The sequence below is a fragment of the Musa acuminata genome, chromosome BXJ2-5, assembly GCF_036884655.1.
Source record: "Musa acuminata AAA Group cultivar baxijiao chromosome BXJ2-5, Cavendish_Baxijiao_AAA, whole genome shotgun sequence".
Lineage (NCBI taxonomy): Eukaryota > Viridiplantae > Streptophyta > Magnoliopsida > Zingiberales > Musaceae > Musa > Musa acuminata.
This window is the reverse complement of record NC_088342.1, coordinates 37,503,222-37,529,570: the sequence shown is the minus strand read 5'-3', so window position 1 is coordinate 37,529,570 and position 26,349 is coordinate 37,503,222. Positions and strand designations below refer to the sequence as shown.

At 35.7% G+C, this 26,349-nt stretch overlaps 2 protein-coding genes across 4 annotated transcripts; one reads left to right on the top strand and one right to left on the bottom strand.

Annotated features, from left to right (window-relative positions):
• Nucleotides 1-622: 622 nt before the first annotated feature.
• LOC135612676 (MICOS complex subunit MIC60, mitochondrial-like) lies at nucleotides 623-13,256 on the bottom strand. 2 transcript variants are annotated; one of them, XM_065109247.1, is made up of 12 exons: nucleotides 13,073-13,256; nucleotides 12,853-12,916; nucleotides 8,136-8,798; nucleotides 6,648-6,782; nucleotides 6,388-6,540; nucleotides 4,809-4,886; nucleotides 3,934-4,026; nucleotides 3,737-3,856; nucleotides 3,466-3,543; nucleotides 2,546-2,725; nucleotides 1,326-1,427; nucleotides 623-1,186 (listed from the first exon to the last, which is right to left on the bottom strand). In XM_065109247.1, the coding sequence occupies exons 1-12, from the start codon at nucleotides 13,081-13,083 to the stop codon at nucleotides 959-961; spliced, it is 1,905 nt and encodes a 634-aa protein (XP_064965319.1). In that variant the 5' UTR covers nucleotides 13,084-13,256; the 3' UTR covers nucleotides 623-958. The 2 variants fall into 2 exon arrangements, with proteins under 2 accessions (XP_064965319.1, XP_064965318.1); XM_065109246.1 differs by having other exon boundaries at nucleotides 6,648-6,785; nucleotides 13,073-13,244.
• Nucleotides 13,257-20,508: 7,252 nt separating this feature from the next.
• LOC103985173 (membrane-anchored ubiquitin-fold protein 3) lies at nucleotides 20,509-24,919 on the top strand. Of its 2 annotated transcripts, XM_009402802.3 has the most exons (4): nucleotides 20,509-20,847; nucleotides 20,930-21,133; nucleotides 22,243-22,413; nucleotides 24,590-24,919. In XM_009402802.3, exons 2-4 carry the CDS (start codon nucleotides 21,004-21,006, stop codon nucleotides 24,643-24,645), a joined length of 357 nt encoding a protein of 118 aa, XP_009401077.1. In that variant the 5' UTR covers nucleotides 20,509-20,847; nucleotides 20,930-21,003; the 3' UTR covers nucleotides 24,646-24,919. The 2 variants fall into 2 exon arrangements, with proteins under 2 accessions (XP_009401077.1, XP_064965317.1); XM_065109245.1 differs by having other exon boundaries at nucleotides 20,513-21,133.
• The last annotated feature ends 1,430 nt before the right edge of the window (nucleotides 24,920-26,349 follow it).

Sequence of the window (26,349 nt, the reverse complement as noted above, 5' to 3'; positions counted from 1 at the left end):
TTCTCTCATAGTTTAAAGAAATTAATTTATATTAAATAGCTCACATGACGTTCACTCATTGACTCGAACATGAGATCTCGTATCGCAATAATATACTGTCATCCTTTCTCCCATAGAACGATTTGCAGCGGCAGCACAAAACCATATTCCATATCAACCCAAACAAGTGTCTTTCGAGTGCTGCAAAGAATTTCTAAGCTGACAGCCCCTACGATCGACCATACAACACTGCAGTCATTGACAAAAGAGATGGATGGTCTGACTCAGTCACATCCAACGTTGCTGCAATCGGCAATCAATACTTACAGCAGATGCGATGTGGGGAAAAGAACAAGCGTTATTGCATACCGTTCGAACAAAACGTAGGGCGGCAGATAAATCGATCCACAAATGCAACCACCATTTCAAGCTTTCGACCGCTGCTCGTCTTCCGGAGGGGAAGGTGTTATTTTATCCACCGATTCTTGCAATTCTCATGTTTCAGAACATCTCGCAGCAGAGACTCTCTTTTGATCTCTCTCAGACCCACCGATTCCTCTGCCAGAGAAAGAACAATCAAAGGAAACACCTGTTCCAATTCCCACAAGAAAAAAAATAACTTATCGACAAATTGTCAGTGAAATTTTGGGTTGTAGAACCTCGGACAAAATGATTCTTTATATCTTCAATAAATTTTTGAACAGAAAAAACATACAGAATCGGACCCCAATCGAGAATAAGCTCGTTTGTATAGAAAACAACCCTCCGTTATTTGATTGCCACCGTAAAAAAAAAAAATGTACCCAGTCTTAAGATGAGCAAAAGCTCAAGAAGAGATGCCAAAGACATCTGTGTCCTCTCGCACACGACCACCACGCTGATGAATTGAGCAGAGCAGTGGTGACGATAGTTTGAGGGCATGTAAACATGAAAACTGCCTCCTGGAATCTTAGAACAGACATATATTGCATGCCGAGAACTAGGTAAAGGTAATAGACATGGCATATGATTGAAGAAGAGTAAGTGCTTGCTCTGCAACTGCTCGGTTCCTTGCCTGCCTCACCCACTCGATGACAACTTCCTCTGCTTCACTGCCACGAACCCCTCCTTCCAAGACCTCTGCTGCCTCCACAAAATTACCGTCTACCAACAAGTTCTCTACTTTGCTGATGACAGGCTCGATTCCATCTCCGGATTGTTCTTTCATCTGATAACATAGGAGAGCAGCAGATTCAAGTGTTAAATAGGGTAATGTATCAAGAACGTAGGCACAAAGAGTGTCTCATTGTTGTCACATCAAATCACGATAAGACCACAATGCAAGTGCAAGAAACCATGAAACTGACCTTTATTGAAGATGCAACATGAGCTACCATATGAGCTAGGATACCACCACCGCCAGCTGGAATAAGGCTGAAATGCCGCAGGGTACCTTTCAGGGATTCAAACTGCGATGAAAGAAGAATGTGAATGGCTATGCAAAGCAATTGAAGTATCAAATCTTGAGATGTGGTGTGCACTCAATTTATGAGGTATAGAATAGGAACAGCAGGCTAAAAGGTGTTCTCCACACTATTAATCAAGAAAGGGAAAACGAATGTTCACAATTAACAGTTAAATTGTCCTGTAAGGAGAAGTGCATGCATATAACAGCAACGACCTGATAAAAAAAATGTCATTAACAAGGAGAAATTGCACCAATAAGTTAATTACTGTCAATTAGACAGCTAGGCAGTGATCATTAAGTTAAATGTATGGATCACACTTGCTATCCTTCAGTTAAAACTCATCTGATTAATACATACATACATATATATATATATATATATATATATATATATATATATATCAGAATCATAATCAGTTGGGGTTGAACCAAATCCAACTGAAATAAAAAAAGAAAGATCGGTTCATGATGCAGTCAAGTGAAGCTGGATTCTGGACCCCATGCAATCCAATTGTGCATAGAAATACTTTTTTGCAGTCTAGGTTGCTACGACTTATAAATATTCATCTGATAGCGGATATGTCACTTAAAAATTATTAAAGATCCCATTAGTATTACCTAATCAAGTCACTATTACACAGATAATTGGATTGGATAGCTAATGACATTGTTAAATCAAAATATTGATTCATAAAGTCCAATTAGAATTTGGATTATATCATATCAAATTCAATCCATTTACAGGCCTACCATAGAAACTTCCTTTTTCTAGATTGGACATCAACCTGATACCAGCCTCTTCCACATAGATAAGGAACAAAATTACCCATCTCCACTGAATATGCCTGATAGACATGAAAAAAGTGACTCTTGCCCCAAATAACTTAGAATGTCAATTCTTAACAACATGACATCCACAGAAAGAAAATAACAATCTTCATTTGCAGAGAAATCACTGATCTTCAGTAACATAACAATGAAAAATTAACCTACCATTGTCAAAATAGTAGGATTACCAGCAATCTTGACCAAAGATGAAACTGAAAAGTTGGCATAATTATCTACGAAAGCAGTATAAAGAAATAGCTATGAACGCAGTCAACACCAAATTTGACTTGCCTTTTGATTGAGCTGCATCTGAGTGCTTGTCCCATTGTTTAATATTTCTTCTGGAAGGCATGAAAGTGCCAACTCTACAAGTGAATCCTTATCAATGCCTTCAAGTGACTTTAGCAGTGCATCTACCTCAGCTCGGATTGGCAATCCTCTGGATAGAGCATCTTCCAAAGCAAGTGTTCCCTGCATGAAAATTGGCAAGTAGATAGGCACATAGATTTATGTTTCTGAACACATAAATAGTAAAAAAAGCTTGATAATTGCAATGTGTTCAAATTATGTTGACTTCTGCCTGCCATCCAAGGTTTGGTTTCAACGGTTCAGTTGTACTGGGTACAAAAATTCGAAACAAAAATATTTAGGGAAAAATCAACAGAGAAACAAGAAATTAAAGCCACATAAAGCAGTCAGACTGACATTCAAATAGATATGTATGCATATGTGTGTGCATGCCTCGTTCAAGACAATTATCTAATAAAGAGTTCATTCAGTTAAAACATCAAAAAATGATTAAAATTCAGTTGTGCTTACAATCCTAATTAAGAATCTATAATGGTGAAATGATTGACAGATTTAAGTAAAACAATGCTGAAACTATTGATTTTGTAATGTAGCTCTTAATTTGTTTGCTCTCAAAATCATAAAAACAGCATTACAAATTAACAGAAATCAAATTATTCTTGCTCCAGCATGCTATATCCGCTAAATCTCCAGACCTTCCGAAAGATTTGTAACCATATTTAAAAGTGCCAGTCAAAACTGTTTCAGTCAACACCAGCAAAATTATCAAACTCAGAAGAACCCCTGAAACTCCTGAAACAGATTGGTTGAGCATACTTTCAACCATTATTTATTGTAATCTTGATATGAAGTCCCATTGCCCAGACTCAGGTAAAGACAATAGAAAATAGTACAGAACCCACCAGTGCAAGTTTGTGAACAGAGTGTGTCTGGCGGGCTTCTTCAGATCTTGCATAGAACGCCATACACAAAGCATTTATCTGACAAAAACCACATAAAACATCCCAGTAACTATCCAAAAGCATAATAAATTAATAGAATGACAAAATGAGTAAAAATGGGTTGAAAACATGTGTTGCTCCTTCATAGCATAGTCAGATACCCACTCAACAAAAAAGGTGTAGATAAAATAACAACAGAATAGTATATGCCCGCTGTGACAGCATATCATACATTAAGGTCTGCTTCAGCAATCTTTTCTATCTGAGATGATTTCTCCTTTGCAATAGCTGCAGCTAATTCAGCTTTTGATAACTCTTTAACTTTCTTAAGCTGCGTATCAGTTTCTTCGTCCTGCAAGAAACATGTAAACCTAATTATTAAACTATAAAAGGGGTGACAGTGATGATGCTGGTTTATCAAGAATGCACCTTGCGTTGCAATTCCTCTCTAAGTTTGTTTTCAGATTTTTCCTGAAGTGACTTGATTGCAGCTGCTGCTTTTGCCTTCTCTCTGTTCAACTCCTGAAAACATAGTTTCAGTAATCAGAGAAGTTCTTTTGTGATGAGAATGTAGAGAACTGATCATATTGATTTTCTGCGAATCAACATGATTGAAGCCTTTTCCAATAGACAATTCACTACAGAGCATGCTTTTTCAGATTTACTTCTCAAATTGACATGTAAGAAACTGTAGAGCATATGTAGGCATATCATGAATTAGATATAACTCATACATTTACAAGTTTTGAACTTACTCCTTTTGTATTGTATAGCAACTAATAGTTCTTAAAAGCATCTTTAACCATTAATGTAGCAAATATACATAAAAAATAGGATTTAAAAGCATTTGGAATTGGAACAGACAACTTTTGCCATTATCAACATCGTACTGATATGAATTCTGGATTAAGATATGAAAACCATTATAGGAAGCACAATAAGTAGCCAAGTTATATGAGCTTTGAAAAGCCATATAAGTCACCAAGCACTAATTGCACAATGCCAAAATTCATAATTCTTAATTTCATGACCTGTACCTCAGAACATAATTTGACTAGATAAACTCTGATAGGAGTAGTAAATTAGGTATCTAGAATCATATTAAAACAGTCATCAAAAAACTATTAAATGCAACTCAAACCTACAAGCGATGTTTAAGAAAAATAAAGAATTCAGAATTAAATAGCTTAGCAATTTTAAATAAGCAAAAGCACATCAAAACTTAACAGTAATGCCCATTGACCGAATAAATAATCACAAAATAAATGGTGTATTCACAAGAAACAGATCAGAGATGTCTAGACCTTCTCCAAAATTGCTGCCTCTTCAGCATACATTAGTGCTCGGGCCTTAGCATCCTTCAGTTGCTTTTCATATTTCTCCTGAAATCAGAAACACAGATAAGAAAAGAACAGAATTGTCATCTGCATCTATGAACAATTTTGTAAAGATGCTCACCCTTCTTTTCTATGTAATTTGAATTTTAAGAAATCTTTCCAAAAGAGGTTCTTTTTCCATGTAATCTGACTTTGCACATGTATTTGAAAAAAAATTTAGCTACTTATTTATTATATCTGAATATATTTTAAATATTTAATCTCAAGCCATATACCTATACCTATATTTAAGGTTTGGAATTTTTCATGTTGTAAACTTGTATGGTTGTACACTAAATTAGCAAGAAATATTTCAAATGTTAAGAACCATGTCAAAGTCCACAATTTCATGTACCGGTACTGTACCAGTCAAGGCCCAGATCAGTGTGGTACTGCTCCGTACCAGTGTATCAAGTGCTGGTATTGCATCCCGCATGATGCCGACACATACCGTACCATCCGGTTTACACTAATCTGTGTACCAATAACCTATCGGATTATCACGGACGGTTGTCGCACACCCACAACACCTTCGTCAACAAACCGTTCGACGCTTTTGTTTGCTTGAACATATGTTTAGCAACGTGTTTTGCCTTGTTTTTATGTGTTTTTGCTTAAAAACTAAAAGCAATACCAGTTTGCAAGGTTGCAGAGCGATCGCTCACTAGAATAAGCAAAACTGCCCTAGAATGGCCTAATTTTCGTATGTCATGACCTGCTTTCTGTAAGCTATGATGCAAAGAAAAACGTCAGCTAGCTCAGCACCCCGGAACCCCCCGGGTGGCACACGGCTGGATAGGGATTTAGGATAGTGTTGGGCATTAAATGGATTCACAAGTTCGTATATTAAGCTTATGGAAACTTGCCAACGTGCCCTACACTCGATGAGCAATTGTTTGCAGACTTACGATTGTTCATTTGCCTTCTAAAATTCTTGTTTTCTCTTTCCTCTTTTTCTTCTCTTTTTTCTCTTGCACACTAAGTGTTTGCTGAATAGCTTATAAAATCACGAGACGTCGGGATTTGTACGCTGCTCGTTTTCGAACTAATCAATTTGCTCTTTTACAAGTCCTTCAGGACTTGAGCAAGGTTACAACTAGGCTGACTCTTTGCGGACGAATAATACAAGGATGTCTCACAACTCAGGTAATTCCAACTAAGTCATGATAGAACGGTAAATACTACCCATACCATACCATATTGGGCGGTATTGCAAACCTTGAACCATGTTGCACTTGGTACTCCATATCCAACTCAGAGCAAACAGAGAAGCATGTTTCTTTTTGTTCTAAGAAAAAGGGAAAAGGGTGCAGGTAGTTGCATAGTTTGTAGGACATGGTTTCACCGAAATATAACTAATCAAAATTTAAGTAACAAATTCTCATCTGATTAGTCCTTATTACAGCCTAATACTTCAGGTTATTATATGGAAAAGTTATCACAAACAGGCATGGATAAGAATTGAACTTTCCAAATAACATAATAGAGTTCATGCAATGAAGCAAACCTTCAACACCCTTTTTTCTTCAGCAAAGACAAAAGCATCTGATTCAGCTTGCTTTTTCTCAGCAGCATGGATAGCTTCTATTAAATCAAGTACTATTTTTCCATCTTTGGAACTTTCCTCATCCCTCACTTGTTCGGTTGCACCTATATATCCCTTGAATACAAGAAAAAAAAAGTAAGCAAACAATTTGTGTAGAAATTGTTGACAAATCACTAAGTAGATTACTTGGTGTTATAAAAAAAAACTTGAAAGAAAATGACCTCTTTAATAGTAGAAAATGTTGCCACAGCATCAGTATTGACCTCTTCTCTGGAAATTTTCTGGCTCCCTTCATCTTGTAAGGAATATGACTCAGACAGGGACTTATATGGCCCTTCCTCAGTATCTGCAGAATCCTGCTGGATAGACCAACCATGGTGGACAAATGTAAAGAGTGCGCTTCACAAAAGCAAGAGAAGCATTTGATCATTCTTTTTGTGGAATTGTTGAAACTATATGGTACGAAATTAAAATCTAACATCCAGATTGCAGCGACCTAACAGGCAATTAGCCAGGACAATCAAAATAACTCAACATCACATCAGTACAGACGGTCCAGATAGAACAAATTGTAAAATGAGTATGCTTCCAGTTCTTCTAATTTGTGTTCTTCTTACTTGTATAATTTTGCTTGCACTGAAAGTTATTTAAATATTGCAGTATGCTTTTATTTTCAGTTCTTCTCTACCATTGTCCTTCCCATTTATCATTTTTATTTTACTATAACTGGTCATATGGTGATTCGACAAGGGTTCATTTCATTCTTGTTTTGTTTATGAAGTCAAATTCATAAGTACAAGAACATTGTTCTCCTTATTATTAATTCTTTCTAAAGCTAAACCAACCACACTTAATTTTCATCAAATAATCTGCTAGTGTTGTCTATGATTTGTTAAGTAAAATGGCATAATTATGAGAAGTTCTATGTCATAACTCTTCGTAATATGACTAAGCAAGAAGAACTGCAACAAGCTACAAAAACAGAAGCATAATTCTCAAGAAGAAATAAAAGCAAAGTTGGATAAAAGGACAAATTGATAGTACTGAGGTCAATTTGGCAACTCTTGAATAATGCCTTAAAAGATGTTTGGATCCTATTTAAGTCTATCTTAAATAGAAGTGAAAATATTTAGTCAGCTATCCTAATCCTCACCGTTTGGGCAAATACATAAAAATATATATGGAATAGGATAATAAATAGAAAATTCAATACTTGGTAAATATATTAAGATGTGCAGTTACTCAAGATTTATCATGTCCACATGTCCAAGATGTGTCATGTCCACATCCTGGGTCTTTTTCTGTTCTTTATATGAAATCTTACGCAAGGATTTCTGCCATCAGTAGGCTTATGTATAAGGTAAGGAGGTGGTCATTGTGTTTTCAGATCTAATGGACAGTTTGAACCAGAACTGAAACTCATACAGATAAGATGTTGTTGGTCAAAATAAAAGATTCTACAGAGGCATCAGAATTGCAATCATTAAAAAATTGTCACATATTGTTAGAACAAAATCAAAAAAAGGTTGAAAAGCAAAGAGAAAAGGGAAAACAAGCTGGTGCATTTGCTTTATTCCTTCAACATCCTCCATTCATATTCTGGAAGCCAAAATTGTAATTATGCATAAAGGAATACAAATTTAAATCATATCAATGTAAACATATCGTAAACCAGCATTCACAACAATAATAAATGAGCAAGCTCATACCATTGCCACTTTAATGGGAGCCTCCTTTAATACAGCTTCTTCAGAAACTTGTGATTCTTCTCCTATGTTTTCTTTAGAAGTTTCATTTGACTTGTTCTGTTCCACAGTCACTTCTGTAGAGACCAATATGTCATCAAACGTAGTGCCTTCAGATGATACTTCAGAATCGGCTTTTTGCTCATCAGCAACTGAAGAACTCACTTCGGATGGTATTTTAGAATCAACCTCTGTTGGTTCATTTTCTTTCAGAGGAGCAGTCTCCTCCAAAGGTACTCTCTCTAAAATTGCTTCTCCTTTAATCTCAAATTCCTGACCTTGAGGTTCATCACTTTTCTCAACAATCTCAATGTCAGGTTCCAACGTGCTTGTTTCTTCATTACTTAGAAGAACTGCTTGTTCAACTGAAAGTTCCAGGTCTTTGGAATCTTTAGCAGCATTCAACTTACTAGAGTTAGGAGAAGATTTGTCATCCTTTACTTGAATATCTATGTAGCCAGTTTTATAAGCTGCTGTAATAGCAGCTCCAATAACTACACTCCCAAGAACAAGCTTTGAGATATAGCTCCTTGAATGAGAAGCATTGTCTGCAGTAGCAGATCCCTGTAATGAATTCTGCGGAGGAGCACTTGAGAACTGGCTTCTTGATGAAAGGTAGACTGATATCTGTTAAACTCATACCAAAACAGTGATTATCACACTAGCAGATGTCATTAGAAACATATTTTGATTTGAAGATTAATTTTCAAAGATCACTCATATTCATAGATAATCAGAGAACTTCAAGAATTTAGGAAGGAAAAATATCAACCACCTGTAATACAAACCTATCTACAACTATTGAACAAGATAATTGATGTGCACAATCACTACTTGCGCATGCACACTAAAGACAATAAATAGCAAGTTATTTCATCAATTAATCATTCAGGTCACAATTAACATACATATGGCTGCTTTTTAAGTGCTTCATTGTTGTCTTACTTGTCCTGCCTTTTTTTTGGAACAGTTATCAATTTCTTAGCAAACAATTGGACAATTATTGGCATGTCAAAGATACTCTATTTTTTTATCATGTAAATCCTATTCTCTCTCTGAAAAAGTAAAAACCTTTTGCAGACCCAAACTCTTTTTGTATTTGCCACTAGTCCATTAAAGTGAGACATGAATATCGAATTATATTGCTCTAAACTCCAAAATCCTTCCCAAAACATTACCATATATCTTAATCCCCTCTTCACCTTTGTAGGAACCTTCTTAAAATCTCTTCACATCATGGACATATAAATTAAACTGACAAACCACCTGTTGCATCTATTCGACTTTCTTCTGTCACAGCAGTAGTTCGTGTCATTTCTCTGGCTATTACAAAAACAATAATAAGATATTCCGACTTATTTGGAGTTAGCTACATGGACTGCCAACTGCCACTGAGTTCTATATAATGCAATATCACTAAATAAATCAAGAGCATTCATATATCTTTCTATTGTTTCTAAAAAATTATTCTCAAGTCTTCAGCTACCTATTCTCCCACCACTATCCCACTCAACTCCTATATCTAATTGCATCATTCAGAGTTTCCATTGAATATAGTCATACGATTGATTTTCTCTTTTTTTATCTTTCATCAGGACAACACCTAATTATTCTCAATTGAAAATATTTTGTATTTCTTTTTCTAATAAATCCATGTATACACCTCAATTTTCTCATCGTAGCTGCAATAACTTTCTGTAGATGTAGTTTCTTAATTGCACTATATTTTGATCCATAGCCTTACAAATGTTTTATAATTTTTTCTTTTAATATAAGCGAAATGCAATGATCACACAAACCCCCAGACACCTATTTAACCATCCAACTTCTACTCTCTAAACAATGTCTTCATCACTCTCTCCTTCTCATTGTCCTACTTAATCTCAAACCTTCAAATTAATCTGAGACTGCATTTCGTATATTCGGTTCTTTGTCTCCATAACTCAAGTTTAAATTTAATTTAATTTGATCTTTTGCCAATCAAACAATATCATCTATGTAAGTCATTTGAATCCTAATTAGACTTTCATCAATCAAGATAATGTTGTCTCCATAACTCAAGTTCAGGTTTAATCTCAACTAAATTTTCATCAATCAAAATAATGCCATCAGCGAATAACATACACCATAAGGATCTATCATTTATTACTTTCCATGACCAATTTGAAAAGACAAGGATTTCCCATCATGCCTTCATGCAATTTTATAGTTACAGTTAACTCACTAATAACACACCCCAATAGTCCTAAAACTAGTTACTAGTCTATCATACATATCTTTTTTATAACATTAATATAATTGCTAGTTACTCTATTGTTCCCTAAACCCTATCGTAATAAATCTTTAAGAACTCTATCAAAAACTTTTTTTGAGTCAATGACAATCATATCCATATTTCTGTTATTTTCTCTGTATTTTTTTTCATTTATTGTCAATAAATAAATAGCATTTGCAGTTGCTCTTCTGGAAATAAGACCAAACTGATTCTCAAAAACACTCGTCTCATGTCTATATACTTCCTCCAATCATCCTTTTACCAAGTTTTATAGTGTGACTCTTTAGCTTAATCCTTTTATAGTTAAAGTATCCTTAAATGTCTCCCTTGTTCTTATAGTAGGTATTAAAAACCTCTTCCTCCATTCATCAGACATGTTTTTAAACTTCAAACAAACCATCCCTTTATCTCTTAAACTCTTCCAAACTTCAATAATGATTTCATCAGGTTCTAGGCTCTTATTTAATTTCATCCTTTTAAAACCTTTCTTTACATCATTTGTTATAATTTTATGAACAATTCTACAATTGTTAAACTTCAATGTTACCTATCTTTAAGGCTAAGATTTTAATAAAATGCCGATTCACTAATTTATAAAAATAATTTCTTCATCTTTCTTAAATTTCATATCATTGAAAAGTGCCTCTTAATTTCATCCATGCATCTAATAACTAAATCTCTACTCTTCCTCTCTCTAGTTTTAGAAATTCAGTAAATATTCTTCATTTTTAGCACCCAGCTTACTGAAAAAACTGTTATATTCCTCATATTTTCCAAATTTCTAGGGTTTTAGCACACACACACACATATACATATATTTATATATTCTAAAATTCTTCTCATTTTTTATTATTTTGTGAAAATACAATCATGGACTAATGCATTGTGAACACCAAGATATATGTCCATAAAAAAAAGGGGCTTCAATGAGTGTGCACTGTGCAAGTATCAATTATCCAAGTGGAATATTATAGTTTCCCTAGAAGTAAGTTGCAAACATATCTAGTGAGATATCTAGGGATCTAAAATTTTGCGGTCAATAAATGGAACATATCTAGGGATCCAAACATCCAAAAACTAGCACTGGAATTAATCATAACCTTCAATATAATGCCACAACCGAAGAAATAAATGCTACAAAAAAGAACTATACGTCAAAGCAAGACACTATCAAAGCCACTAATAGATGCTTAAAAGGCCAAATTGTCCTGTTATATATGGTCAAAGAGAATCCATTCAGCATGAGAAAAAGTCAAGATCATTTACAGTACCAGTGTGTTTTTGCATCTAAAATCACGGAGGTAGACATGCAAAAAACAGAAAAAAGAACAAGTATATAAATGTTATTGCAATCTATATCATCAAAGCCCAGGTTTCAATTAATACATATAAAATTAAGATTAAGGGTTTCTGTTCACTCTAAGTTTACTCAAAGAAAAAACATATTAAACAATCAAAAGCATATCATCAAGCTCACAGATTTCAAATTATCTACTTAAAATGTTTCACAAAATTAAGAGCGCAAGCCTTGGTACCATGGTAAAGTTGTTTCTTTACAATTTGGTTGTCAAGGGTTTAAGTCACAAATACAATCTCTCAGCTAACAAAAGCCTCAGTCAACTGTAAGATGTATAAAAGTACGAGCCTTTGTTTTCGGTAGAATTAACATATAAAAGTTGTCTTAGCAAGACCAAACCCCATTACCCAACCTAGTAAATTAACTGAGTTAAAGGCTCAACAACTATCGTGACCCAAAATGGCAAACCAACTAATCCTATCCCAATATATCACTCACCAAGCTAAGTGCAAAACCTAATCGTAGCAACTGTAACATGGTCCAAACAGTTCCACCTTGGATAGACTATGAGAACAAGGATCAATGAAACATCCAGTGTCATGCATAAAGAGGTATCATATGATGGAGTTTGTAGGGGGTGTTTTGTACACATATCCATCAATGACATAAATGCATTTCCCTTGACAACAAGTATAAACTACAAAAGAAGCACAATAAAATAAGTATTGTATCGTATCATCCGGCATCATGACCAAAGAGGTATCATAATTGTGCTGTTTGTAACCATGTTTCATTCATATCCATCGATGACAGAATTGCATGTATCTCTACTTGAGTTATGTTTACAGTGAGTGCAAACTAATTAAGAAGGACAAGTGCGTCAGAAGTCGCACTTTCCCAAGTGTAGCAAAACAAAAGAGTGTTGACAATCAAAATGAACTGTCAACATAGACGTGGCCATTAGCCAGGCTCCGAGAATAGCTCATACTTTTGCCGTCGGTAATTACTTCAATTAAACTAACTAAAGAAAACCTAACATCACGGGATTAGACCAACTTTGAGAAAAGGGAAACGCAAATGCTTTAATTAAAGAGGAGGTCGATGCATACCTGGGGTGCGATCGGCCGATGGATCCTGCTGGTGGCTCGACGCGAAGAGAGCTCCCAAATGCACCTGCAGCGGCCCAAAACCAAATGACAACAATCAAGAAAACTTCGCAATTGAAACTGCGACCAACCGGACGGCAAAAGAAAGCAACCCCAATATAAACCGTAAAGCCAAAATTGACGGAGACGGAGCTCGTTCAACGATCGAAGAGAAACGGGATACCTTCGCAACATCACGGGGAAAGACGGCGAATCCGAGGGTAAAAGTATGTGAAATATCTGTCGGAGCGATCGCTTCTACTAGGCTTTCTCTTCGATCGCCGAGGTGGCTTGGAGGAAAGCTAACGGAGGATGGGGTGGTTCCTCTCGCCCTCGCAGAGATTGCAACTAAGCTTTCGCTCGGTGAGTGAGATAGGAATCGGAGACTATTAACGCGAAAGAAACCCTTTTGGGCCCGTTCCGACACACATGACAAAACAACCGGGCCGGGTTCGGTCTGGTTAGCATAACGGCCGAAACGAGACATGCAAGTTTGCTCTCGTAACGGGCTTTGATTTCGGACATGTATTACATGGGAAGATTTCGTATCGGCCGTTACCCATCGCTTCGTAGACGTAAATGATACACGTAAAAGAACATTCTACTCTTCTGCTACTGCATGCACGTGCAGTAATATTGGTCGTCCCTCTTCCTCTGAGCTCTTCTTGCCACAAACTGGCTCACGCACTGGAGAAGATAGGATCATCATCTTTAACGACGTCGTCTACCTCGGGCTTGTTCTTGGGACGTCCATGCTCACTCTTGTTGTTGTGTTTCCATTGTCGCCGTCCGTGTACCCATTTCTCTTCTTCCAACGAAGCTGATTGGTGATCACGCGCGACAGCGATCATATCGTTTTCTGGCTTCTCCGGCGACTGGTGATCATGCAGCTCCACGAGATGGAGAGTGAGCCGGCCGCCACTCCGACGAGCCCGGAAGTATTCATGGCGGTTGACTCGAACTTCTCGGATCACGAGCCGGCGGCCGTCGTCTTCGTGGATCCTTTCCAGGATCCAAGGCATGTGGGACGTCAGTTTCCCGGTCCTCGCCAGCAACGGCAACGGCGGCGGGAAACGCCGACTCCGCGTACCGTACGTAGCCCAACATGCATCACCATCGTCGTCCTCCACCACCTCAACCTCTTCTTCGTCGTCCCAGAACGAAGACGAGGAGGGAGATGATGGTGGAGACGCTACGAGCACTTTCTGCTTGACGCAGCTAAGAGGGTTTGGGGAGTTGGTGACCAACGGAGGTTTTGAGGATTGCATGGAGGTGGTAAGGAAGCGATCAACCTTCTTCCTAGTCAGAGATGAGAGCATTGGAAGAAAATTGAGTTACAAAACACAAGGCTTCGGATTCAAAATTTATAGACTCATTCGTCCTCTCTCTCTCTCTCTCTCTCTCTCTCTCTCTCTCTCTCTCTCTCTCTCTCTCTCTCTCTCTCTCTCTCTTAATTTAAATTGCAAATGTCTTTTTCTGTAATTTGAATATTTGATTATAATCTCATGGTAAACGTCTATCATCAATCTGGATTCATAATATGGTATTCAACTACGGCCAAAAGACCTCAATTTGAAATAGGATGAAGATCACAGACTACCATCGTCGTTTCCATGCAACACACCTTCGTCGAAGTCCGCATGCAACAATCACATTTGCAGCCACTTGTGATCTTTAGAGCCCAAAGTCCACAAGAACAGCTTGATAACAAGATGGTGTAGCAAGAGAAAAGCTTTCAAGCATGCATCACAGTGTTCAGAATGTGACCATGCCGAGATTAGAGCTCGTGTGTGTGTGTGATGTTCTTCCAGTACCAGTTCAAAAACATGGTTTGCGTTACCGAAGCAGATCAGCGTGATGTAAGCATCGACATTTTGCATCTGAAAGAGGAATTTTAGTGTTGACAACAGTTACCGGTGAGAACTGCTACGAAATTTATTTGAGCAGCACAATCACATTGATTTCTATTTCAAATCATAAATCTTGTGTGTTAGTCTTCCATCTTTTTGTCATGTTAGATTCAGTGTGACCCACATGACATTCAAGTCGCATGTGATATTTAATAGTGATTTAGGAGACTGCTTAAATAATATTGGTCAATGAGGAAGAAATGTATTATTTGATTATGTATATTAATCATAATCAGTTCGATCAAGACCGATTATCGATAATTAAATTCTCAACATGAACACACCGGGTGCGGATTCGAATCACAGCAGTATAAACTCAAACATATAGATTCAGATATATGCAAGGTTATCAGTACTTACACAAGAAAATATTTCATCTCTGATGTTTCCTTGCCTTTGTCCCCATGATGCTAATGTGCTGATTGAATCTCATGTAAGTGTACTGACAAAGTAGATTAGATGCTAAATTCCAGGCTGGTGAAAATGTCAAAGTCACATAAGAGAATTCCTCTGATAAAAGTAGTTCAAACTGCTTGAAACCTATTTCCAATTCTGAGTTCTCTACTGTCTGCAAATCACATCATCATGGCATAATAACGCAGAATTTGTTTCTGTGATGCTGATGAACATTCGAAGGGCACATCTACTTTACTGCAATAGTTTGCCTAAGATGCAAGTTAATGAACTGAAATTGAAATTGGAAACTTTGTGCGTCTCGCAGAAGAGTGAAACTTCATCCAGAGAATTTGTCTTTGGTGTAAATGAAGCTATTTAGATCCTAAAATGCCTTTCAAGTTCTAGGAAGATGATGCTCATTGAGGAAATAGTTGCGGCCCTTGTGCCTATGGAGCAGATGAGCTGTGCAAGCATGAGACTGTGTGTGATTACAGGCTTAATTTTGTTGGAAATTAAACTTGATTAATGATTGCATGGGTGCATGTGAAGTCATATAGATAACTATAAGATCACTAAGGGTATTGTGATGATGACACTTGATGTGTTTACAGTCATTCTCTAACACCCTCTGTACTGTAAATGGTGTGGAGAGATGGAAGAAGAAGATATAATAGTGTGAGTCTCAATGAGTCACTCCTCTCTGTATCAACCTTTTACTTTTTATCTTTGCAAAAATTGGTATGAGAACCTCACTTCTGTTATCAAATTAGTATATATCAGAGCTTTCAATTGGAAACAGAGCCTAGGTTGAAAGGGATATAGTTACAAGGTGATGGGAAACAAAGATTAGAGTGATATGAGATGAGAGATGAAATAAGTTGAGTTGTAGACTCAAACCTTTCTGATTTCATTGTAGTAATATATGGCTTTCTTTCTTTTTCATGCTACCATTCAAAATGCCTGAACTGTAATATTAATTGAGAAAGTTGTGAAGGTCAGCACCAGGTTCCTTCACATATATCTTTATGCCCACTCATAACTATCTCATTCTCTGCAATCAAATCAATTCAGCAAGATTTTTTCTTTTTCATGGATCGAAACTTTGATATGGTTTTGTTGTTCTTTGTCTGGAAGCAGTGCAGCAATATGGAACCACTTATCAATGACTTCTTTGTCAATTCTCTTCAAAGACATTTTTCTATAGGATATGATATGATTTTATTTGACTCCTTGTGATTTCTTGTGAAGCCAAGTGCTTAAGAATCTTAAGCTTTTGGCATTGAAAGAAAGCCTTGCTACATTTGCAAAGTTCTGTACTGCACTTTTACAGGTTATTTAACACTACCCCATGAGGGACAGCTCAGAAAAATGCATTTAGCAGATGCCTACAGAGTAAAATTCATGAGAAGGCAGAATTTGATGGACTGCATCTCATTTGGCTCTCATATGCTTGCCACTTTTTAATGAGCATAGAATGTCCATGACTAAATGCTGTCTTCAAGCATCTGCATTATGTCAAATGATACCTTCATTGGGTCCATGCCTCCTCCACTACATTTTGCTTGGAACAGGCATCAAAAGTTCATTTTCACAAACAGTGTAATGTTTCCATGCTTTGGCTTCATCTAGCATTGACAGGAAGATTCACATAAGATCTGACTTCTGTATCATTTGCTTGTTACAAATGCACCAGAACCAAAAAAGTGTGTGCAGTTAATTAAAATTTATGATTAAATAGGAAGATGATTTAAGAGTCATAGTTAAATTACAAGTTTCGGGTAGTCAAACTCTTGGCTTCACCCCTCTATAAATAGGGACTATAAATAAATTCTTGTGATGTATAAGAGTTCTTAGTTATCAGTGTCTTGTATGTATCTTCTCCTTTATCATTCTTTCGATAAAATTTTATCGATGTCTTGTACTTCTTGATTCAAGTTCGAGCGATTTATTGATGTTCATCATCCTTTCGAGAAAAATTTCGACATAGTTAGATAGCAAAATACACCTTTTTTTGTGTAGTTTTTATCCCTGTGATTTGTAATTGCAGTAAGAAAAACACTTCTGTTACATTTTAAGATGTATAAAAATTATAATCATATATATAACATAGTTTATCAAGTGTTACACTTAACAACCACTTAGATAACTCTCGGTATTTAAAATCCATCACATTAATTTGCATAATAACAATAATTGTATTAACTATCTCAGCTATATAATCTGCAGATTCAGTTCATCTCATATTTCCTTGTTTTAAGTTCTCTACGATCTCATTTGTATTTGCATCTGAATTTTGACTCTTGCAGACAGTATCTCTGGCTGTCAAAGGTAGGTTGATTACTTGCACCGTCGATCATTCAGATATTTCCTTCCTTCACCAAATTTTTGAAAGGTCAACCCCAACCTTGAACTTGATTGGTCACCAAATTCGACCAAATTGCTTCCTGGAATGATACAGCAGCTACGACAGGAGACCATGATTAGCATGATAATCTTAATTCATTCATACACAACAAGAAAAGTCTATAATCTTGAAATAATTTATTTCAGAAGCAGACTTCATTGACACTAAAAATCGGATGCCCCTCTAAAACACCCAACGCGATTGCTCCTCCAAATCTCACTTCCTTTATGGTAGACTTGAGCGTATGTGGCAAGATCTCTCCGAGACTGAAGTCATAAAAAGCTCAAGAACATACCTTGAAAAGATTTTTTTTTTTCTTTTATTTGCCTTAAGTTGTGACATTACTAGCCAATGATGCCTTTTGGATGTCATGTTGACCGGACATACTTAGATGGTATCATGTCATGTCATAATACTTAATGAGTTGATGGCACATCATCATCATGCTCACATGGATGGATGTATTTGTGGAGTCTTGATTGGTCAACTATGTTTTAAAATAAATATCATGTATCTGATTGAATCTGAATTCTGACCATATCAGACAAAATCAAGAATTATGCACTTGGAGTTCCTTTTTTTTTTTTTTATCTTTTCATTCAATCAAATTATTTGCAATCATGCTGTACTGGTCCAAGGCATACATAGCCTTGGTGGGTGCAGGCCAAACAGGCTGCAGTATTGAAGATGGAGAACTTCATTCTGTGGTGCTGCAGACATTGGTATGACATCACCAACATCCACAATAGAATATGGACATGAGAGTGGTGGGTGCCTCTTATTGCCCCCTACAATAATGATGCCAAATCATTTTGTCTTCATCTCATGTTTGTTTAAACATATATTTTATAAGGTGGTGGAGTGCAGTGTGCCACATATATCAATCAAAATCTTTCCTCAGCAAAAGGAATGAGAAAATGCTGGATTGGTGGGTGGTGGTTTTCAAGGTTACATCACAGAGTGTGCTTAAGAAAGTCCACAAGAACTAATTCTTCTGCCTTTATGCTTATGAGCATTAATAATAAGATTAGGATTCTTGCTCCAGCTTTCTTAACTATGATAGTTGTCCAAGTGCAATGCAAATCCAATGCAATAATTTAGTTAATTTAGAGTTTTTTTTCTTGTGATCCTTCCATTTAGATTCTGACTTCAACTTTGGCAGGTAAGGTTTGGATGAATTTTTATACAAGTGGAGCCCATCATATACAAATCTCATTTATTATGGTTGTCTTATTACAGAGAAAGAAAACCTAATGCTTCATTTTGACTCATTCTATGTTTAGCCTGACATCCTGCAGGTTAGATTTGGACTTCAAACTTTTGCAAGGAAATGTTCAGAGGCTCAAAATTCTTTTATTCTATCTCAGTTTTTTTTTCTTTACAAAGGATAAGAAATAAAGATAAAATTTAATTCTAAGATTTTTCTATCTCTGTATTGAATGAGAGTTGACTGATTTATTAGATGAGATTTGAACCCTTAATCTCTTGTAAGTGAAAATTTATTTTCATTCTACCATGGAAGAGTTGTTAATTTTACTCTACTCCACCATGAGAAGAATTAGTATATGCACTCTTATATGTACAGTAGAAGAGATTCACATATGAACACTGTATAAAAGAAAATAGATGATGATATTAGAAGATTGCAGGTTAATTTTCCAACCTAATAATTGCAACAGCAACTTAAAAGGAACAGTTTTATTGAACACAAATGGTGGAACCCTAGACAGGAGGTTTCACTGGGAATCAGGATGGGGACATGTCACAGGAATGGTGATTTAGTACCTGTCACCATTGTTAGGTCAGCCAAGATTCTGGTTCATCTGAAACCATGTCTTTGTGTCAATAATGGAGCTCCTTTGTGGAGGTCCCCAAAACACCTTTGATGCCTTGAGAATCCTTGCAATAGTCCACCCATTGAGCTGGGCTTCTACTTAGTTTTGAATCTTCTATTACATCAAGACATAAGTTTTAGAATCTTCTATTGCATTTGTCTCATGAACAAAATTATAATCTCACTCCAATACAACCTGATAAAGATTTTGATGGGATGGATACTTTTAAATTTTTTTAAATTTAAATATTTAGAATTTATGGTTCTCCAATTAACATCTTTATCATCCATCATATATACCCTTTTACCTAATATTTAACTCAAAAATATAAGTGTAGTACTTGAGTTTACATTATATACTTAGTTTTGCACACATTTCAACACTTATCACATCTTTTCATAATTCTTCTCATGTAAAAAAAATTAAATAGTTTTATTATTAGAATTGTTCTTCATAAATCTATTGTTTTGGTTATTATTCAATAGGCACTAATAAAATAATGTTTAATTATTTTAGCCATATTCCTGCTGTATATATAAAACAATAATAAATTGTATAGCTCAACAAATCCAATTTATCATCTTTTCTTTCACACATCCTTTAATTTACATGAAAGCTTTTAAATTCTAGAGTTTCATTTATTAGTGATCACATATGATTCCCCTTTGGCTTCAAAATTTGATTCTTTCTTTTGTGACCTCTTCTTCTTTTTCTACTCTAATTTGGGTCCCTTTAGAAGCCACCACTGGAAACTTTGAGAGAGTCTTGTTCTTGAACTATTGTGGAGCATCCAATGGTGAAAGCTAGACTTTGTAAGGGAAAAATATATAACATATTTACTATAATTAGAGTTTTGTACAATAAAATTAAATTAATTGGATAAAAATATTTTAATTTACATATTATATTTATATAAGAAATCAATTTGATTTTGAGGGACCTTATAGTATTTTTTCTCCTCCTCATTATTATTATTATTATTATTATTATTATTATTATTATTCAATGATAAAATAATAATAATAATACTAATAAATAAAATAAAAAATAATAATTTAGTGAAGGCCGGAGGTGGAAAACAGAAAAAAGGAGTATCCTTTAAAAGTCGCCTCTTCGGCTCCTTCTCGGCCCATGTCAACAGGGGAGACTCCCAACGCGGGATTCCTCTTTGGCATGATCAAAGAAATCAAGATCCAATTTTTACGCGAGGAATTCCCTCCTTGGGGGGGATTGATCTCGGCTTCCTGAACCGGAATCACGAGATCTCAATCTGGGCGATCGCTGAGACCCCCTGCTCTTTGGTTTTGGATTTGGAAATCTATTGCCAAAAGGAGGGGGGGGGGGGGGGGGGGGGCTTTCTGCTGCCGGCTTTGGAGGCTCGATCGCGGCGGCAGAAGGGCGTTTGGGATTTGTCGTAAAGATCAGTTCTTGCTCGACATTCTGAAGTGATTTGTTTGTAGATATCGAATTGCTCAAAATCTCTATTGTTCTTCTAGGAGATTGGATTTCGAGCGAGGATATCATGCGATACTAAATCCAAGATTCTCTCTTTTCTTGGAGGTGATCTAGAATGGCAAAAGAAGACTTGATTGAGCTCAAATTTAGGCTCTCTGATGGCACAGACATCGGGCCGAACAAGTATGATCCTTCCACCACCGTGGCATCTCTCAAAGAATTCATACTCGATCGGTGGCCTCAAGGTCAGAGCTTGATAATTCTGGCAACAGCATGTAGTGTTCTTGTAGTTGTTCTTTCTATTCTTTCTTGGACGGATTGTTTCTCGTGGATTTCTTATTTCATTTGGCAGATAAGGATTATGTGGATCCGGATTTATGAATGGATTCAGTGTAGCTTTTGCTCATGTACGTAGTTCTTCTAGATGTTTAACCAAATGGTCTAGTATCTTAGCATGGAGAAGCATTAATTTTCTCATTGATGTCCTGCTTGTCCATGTTTCTGATATGTCTTGCTTAAAACTGTCCCGTGCACACAAGGAGGAGGTAATCAGCACTTGGTTTTGCCTTCCTTTTCTTTATGTTATTGGTCTAGTGGCACAGTTCTATGTAACTTCCAGTACCTGGATCAGTGTGAGTTTGCTGTCTGTCAACATATTTGATCTTTCCTTTCCAAGATGATAGATATTACTTTGTTCTTTGAATTGGTTTAGCTGCCGTCTATGGTGCTTCACATTTGTCTTTGACCATTTCCAATTGATATCTTATATTCGTAGTTGCATTCCATAAAGACCAGAATTCTTTTTTTTCATTAGTTTGGATGAAGACAGATATCAGGATTTTGGACTAATGCTTGCTTTCTGTATTTTATCAACTAATGCATGCTTATGTGCCCTTCCATTGATGATAGCCAAAAAAGGGTAATCTGTTGTTTTTTTCTTTTTAAAAATTATCATTTGATGCCAGGAACTACTATCCAATATTTGGAATGGCATGCAAGCTGGACAAATGGTTGAGGTGAAATTAAGCATTACAAAAGTTGGTTAATGCTATCGAATGTATTGCTATGACATGTTTTACTCACAAATCTGTGCCTTAAATGTAATTTAGAAATGTTATTTTGCATTTAGCCTACAAAGAACCAATTTTTGACTTAATGGATAATTTTAGTTGGATCAATGCCTCTTCTTTTCAGTGATATGGCGATTGTCATTATCTTCTATGTTCTCATCATTGTTATGGTTTTCATTGAATTTATGATTCTATGGATCATTAAATTTCACATAACTTTCTTGTTTCTAGTGTTCCTTTCCTGCATGATTTTAAAATTTTGGACTCTTTTTTTTTATTTTTAGATAAAGAAATTGCTCCTAAAACAATCAATGACGTGAAGCTCATAAATGCGGGTAAAATATTGGAGAACAACCGAACCATTGCTGAGTCTAGGGTACCAGTTGGTGAGCTTCCTGGTGGTGTAATTACCATGCATGTTGTAGTTCGACCTCCTGTACTCGACAAGAACAATGGTAAATTTTGTAATATGCTTCTGAGCTACTTTATGGTATATCGGGATTCTATTGCATGCTACATGACATGTAGGCAGTTTGAGCTTTTAGTTGATCTATTTGGTGATGCAAAATGGTAGTGGGGTTCTGTTTAAAAACCATTTTTGATAGCAAAGTAATTCAGATTTCATGAGCCTTCTATATCAACTTTGTATGTCTTATCAGGTTGAGTTCTTATTGTTGTGATACAGCTTATGGGCTTTTGTTGATCATGCTCACTAATTGCTTCACAATTGGTATTTTGAATTATTATGTCATGTCGTTAATTTGTAGTTGTACTTAGTTTGATTAAATGTCGATTCACAACACTGCCAAATTGTTTGAACATGGCCCTACAAACGTATATGGTATTGTGCCTAGATCCTAAGAACGAAAATTCTTTTATCCATAAATGACAGCAACAGCAGATAAGCATCACATAGGAGCAACAAGATCTCGTTAAAGTTTCTGCCTTTGAAATACACATTTAAGAATAATAAATATACAAGCATGTCATGTGCCTCAGAGAGCGGTATGATAATGTAATAATGTGACTAGTCACTGCCTATTCAGTAAAATAATAGTCAAAATTTATATATTCAAGTTCATTATATTTTATACCGTTTGTGGGTGTAACTCTCTATAGCCATTCATAATGTGAAACCCCACTTGAACTTAGTATCACTAATCAAGCAACCTTTTAAATGAGTTTTAAGTCCAAGCACTTTCTTCTGTTCCTTTTGTTGTCATTTTACAATGATCAATGTCCAGAGGCACTATAATTTGGTTCTTGCATACCACAGAAATAGTAACTTACTGATAGAATCCATGGTATTTTGTCTTTATGAAACAACATTGACTAAATACGTATCTTATCTGCTCTTTAAGTATGCTCTCTAAAGTACAAGTGATGGAGATCAAAACACCTTCTAGGTCTACAATAGATATTAGAAGGAGAAAGATCAACTGGAATCTTTTTGATTGGAGAGACATTTAGGTCAAAGTTCTTTTTTTCACTTTAATCAATTTGTTTTGTTTTGTATTTTGGAAAAAAAATTAGTTTGGAAATTTAATGTCTCTATACAGCATAACCATGATCATGCAAAAACAGGAAAAAACAAAAATTAAAGAAATTAAGATCAATAAGCTTAATTGAGAATCTGTACAAAAAGGGAATGGCAATCAAGACAATACAAATATGGAAGCAAGTATTTTAAATAAATTTGGAAGTAGATCTCCAAAGAAAAGAAGATGGATGATTGACTAATCTTGATCCAATATTTCTTAAATATATTGTCTTATTTCTTTTGCGTTCTTTTTCTTCTGGTTCTCTGGAGATCTACTTAAAGAAGGTAGGACAAGGGTCATAGAGATCTCATATTATGTGTCAGTGGTATAAGGCTAAGTGGATTTGTAAGCAGCCAATGGGCTGTCGGATAAGTGATTATTCTCTAGCTTAGCTATTACTAGTGAATTTGGACATACGATCAGTTGTAGAGTAAGCATCTTTGACAAATAAATTCACAAATATTTCCAATAGCTGCTGATTATACAAACAATACCAGATTATTCATGCCTTTGATATGCTGAAACAAGTGCAAGTCCTCAAAATTAAATTAAACTAGCACTCACTTGGTATTCTTAGCAGATAAGTTGCTCTACTTATATACTATTTTTGATATCTGGAAATCTTTGAACTTCATTGTCATATTGCACAATTTCTTCAATCCTTTTTACATACAGGCACTGGTTTTATTGATCTTTCAAACTTCAAGTTCTCAAAGTTAAATATAACTATCATTCACTTGGTGTTCTTAGCAGATAAATTACTATATTCATATACTATTTTTGACATCTCGAAATGTTTGGACTTCATTCTCATAGTATACAATAACTTTCTTCGATCCTTTTTGACACACAGGTACCGGTTCTATTGATGTTTCAAACTTAACATATCTGTAGTAATGATCATATACCTGTAGTAATGAACATTTAGTCTAACCACTCCATGGTTCAGAATATGTTCGAAATAGATGATGGCAGTGCTTGACATGGATAAAATTTCTGTAGTTTGTCTATGTGCAACTTGTCCTGGAGTTATTTCCTTTACCCATTGTTGTTAACTCATTATCGGTACTAATATTACACTTGTTCACAGAGAAGCAACCATCGAAAGCCCCAAAGCATAACAGATGTGGTTGCACAATCCTCTGACATCAGAGTGCAATGTTTTGGTCAGCTCACTTGGAGTTCGAATTTTAGCTTAATGTTCATCTGGCTGTGAAATCCAATTTAGTAGCTCTAATTTGCACCATCACTTGGAGGACTTTGCATACTGTTCTTAGACTGTTTTTGTGCTAATGTTAGTCCCTGAGAGATTCTGGAGGTAAAGTTGGCAAAAATCTTTTGTAACATGCAAGACTTGTGGTTGTATAAATTGAATCCCCAAACATGACCATTTGTTGCTTCTTTAAGATACAATTTGTTATGATTGGATGATTCTTTCCACAGTTCATATAATGATTCTTTCTTAATATTCAGTAACCAACAATTCATTAAACTAATAAACTTGGGATTATGTTGGCTATGAATTGTTTAATCTCGTCAAATATTTAAGCATGCTGAGGAATTTGCACTACTTTAGTGTCAAATTTTGTAGAACTGGGCAGCCCACAAGAACAAGTGACTGAATCCCTGCTTTTTCTAGATTTTGAGATTGATAGAATATGAAAAGAAAGGATGGTGATCAGAGAGGGAGACAGATGAGAGAGGGAAATAGGAAGATGGTGAGAAGAGATGAAAGAGAATAATTACATCAACATAGTTTTCTTGTCTTTCATCTTTATAATATAAAAAAAAGTTCTTTAACACTCTTCAAAATTTAAGGTATTTTAGTGTTTTTAACACTCCGATTCGATTCGATTAGTCATTAGTTTCAAAAAAGAGTTTACTAAAAATTAGTTTTTGTTTTACAAAATTCAATGACAACAAAAGAACAAATGAAAAGAGGTGACAAACAAGAGAAATCAAATATTTTCCCTACAAATTCCAGATGGGCAACACAAGTTTAATCTCTACAAACAAGAGAGCAAAGATTTCTTCTTCATGAGCACAGTAATGGTGAATCCAGAAGAGTTGTATATCAACTAGAAGAAGCATCATCCTTCTTCACTGAGCTTAGGGTGTATTTTCTTGACTAGGCTAAAGATCCTCCATTTGAAGTTTCCTCCTCTCTTCTTTTCCCTACCTCCTTTCTGTTGGTCTCTTCTGCCATTGAGGTCTTCTCCCTCCAACGCTTTCTCCCTTCTTTCCATCTTCTCCTTGAAGAGTTTCCTATCTACATATATTTCAGCAACATCATACCCTACAAAAGCCATGACCAGGACCAAAACAATGAGAGATTCCAAATGGATTCCTCTCTCTCTCTCTCTCTCTCTCTCTCTTTGTGGAATAGTTTTGTAGTACTGGAGTCATGAATGAATGAATGAGGATTTATAGGAGATGAAGGATGGATGGTGGCTTGGTTGACAAGGAAGCTGTATTGGAATAGTCAACACTAGTCAAAAGGAAGTTTGACAAGGAAACTGTGTACATGTTCTTCAAATCTGCATGTGGAAGAATCTTCCTGGCTACTGTGCCAAGAAAGGTTTTCCTGGCTGCATGTGGAATAAAGAGGTATTATCTTTTCATTTCTTTTTCTGTAAATTTAAAGGTTAGAGAATAAATCAAATTAAATTTGAAGTCAAAGATGGATTTTAATCTTAATTATCTGTTCAATTGGAGTTTGAGCTAACATATGATTTTAAAATATTTTTTTGTTAAATAAAAATATATTATTAAGTTAAATGAGTACCAAAATCGTCTTTTGATTAACCAATCAATTGCCAACTCTGTGTTAATAAATATGAAAATAAAAAA

Coding starts and splice junctions, on each gene's coding strand:
- LOC135612676 (XM_065109246.1), bottom strand. Junction 6,541..6,647: donor CATTTTCTACTATTAAAGAG/GTCATTTTCTTT, acceptor CTTGTATTCAAG/GGATATATAGGTGCAACCGA. Junction 1,428..2,545: donor AGATGCAGCTCAATCAAAAG/GCAAGTCAAATT, acceptor CTTTCATCGCAG/TTTGAATCCCTGAAAGGTAC.
- LOC103985173 (XM_009402802.3), top strand. CDS start 21,004: ATGGCAAAAGAAGACTTGATTGAGCTCAAATTTAGGCTCTCTGATGGC. Junction 21,134..22,242: donor ACTCGATCGGTGGCCTCAAG/GTCAGAGCTTGA, acceptor TTTTATTTTTAG/ATAAAGAAATTGCTCCTAAA. Junction 22,414..24,589: donor TGTACTCGACAAGAACAATG/GTAAATTTTGTA, acceptor ACTTGTTCACAG/AGAAGCAACCATCGAAAGCC.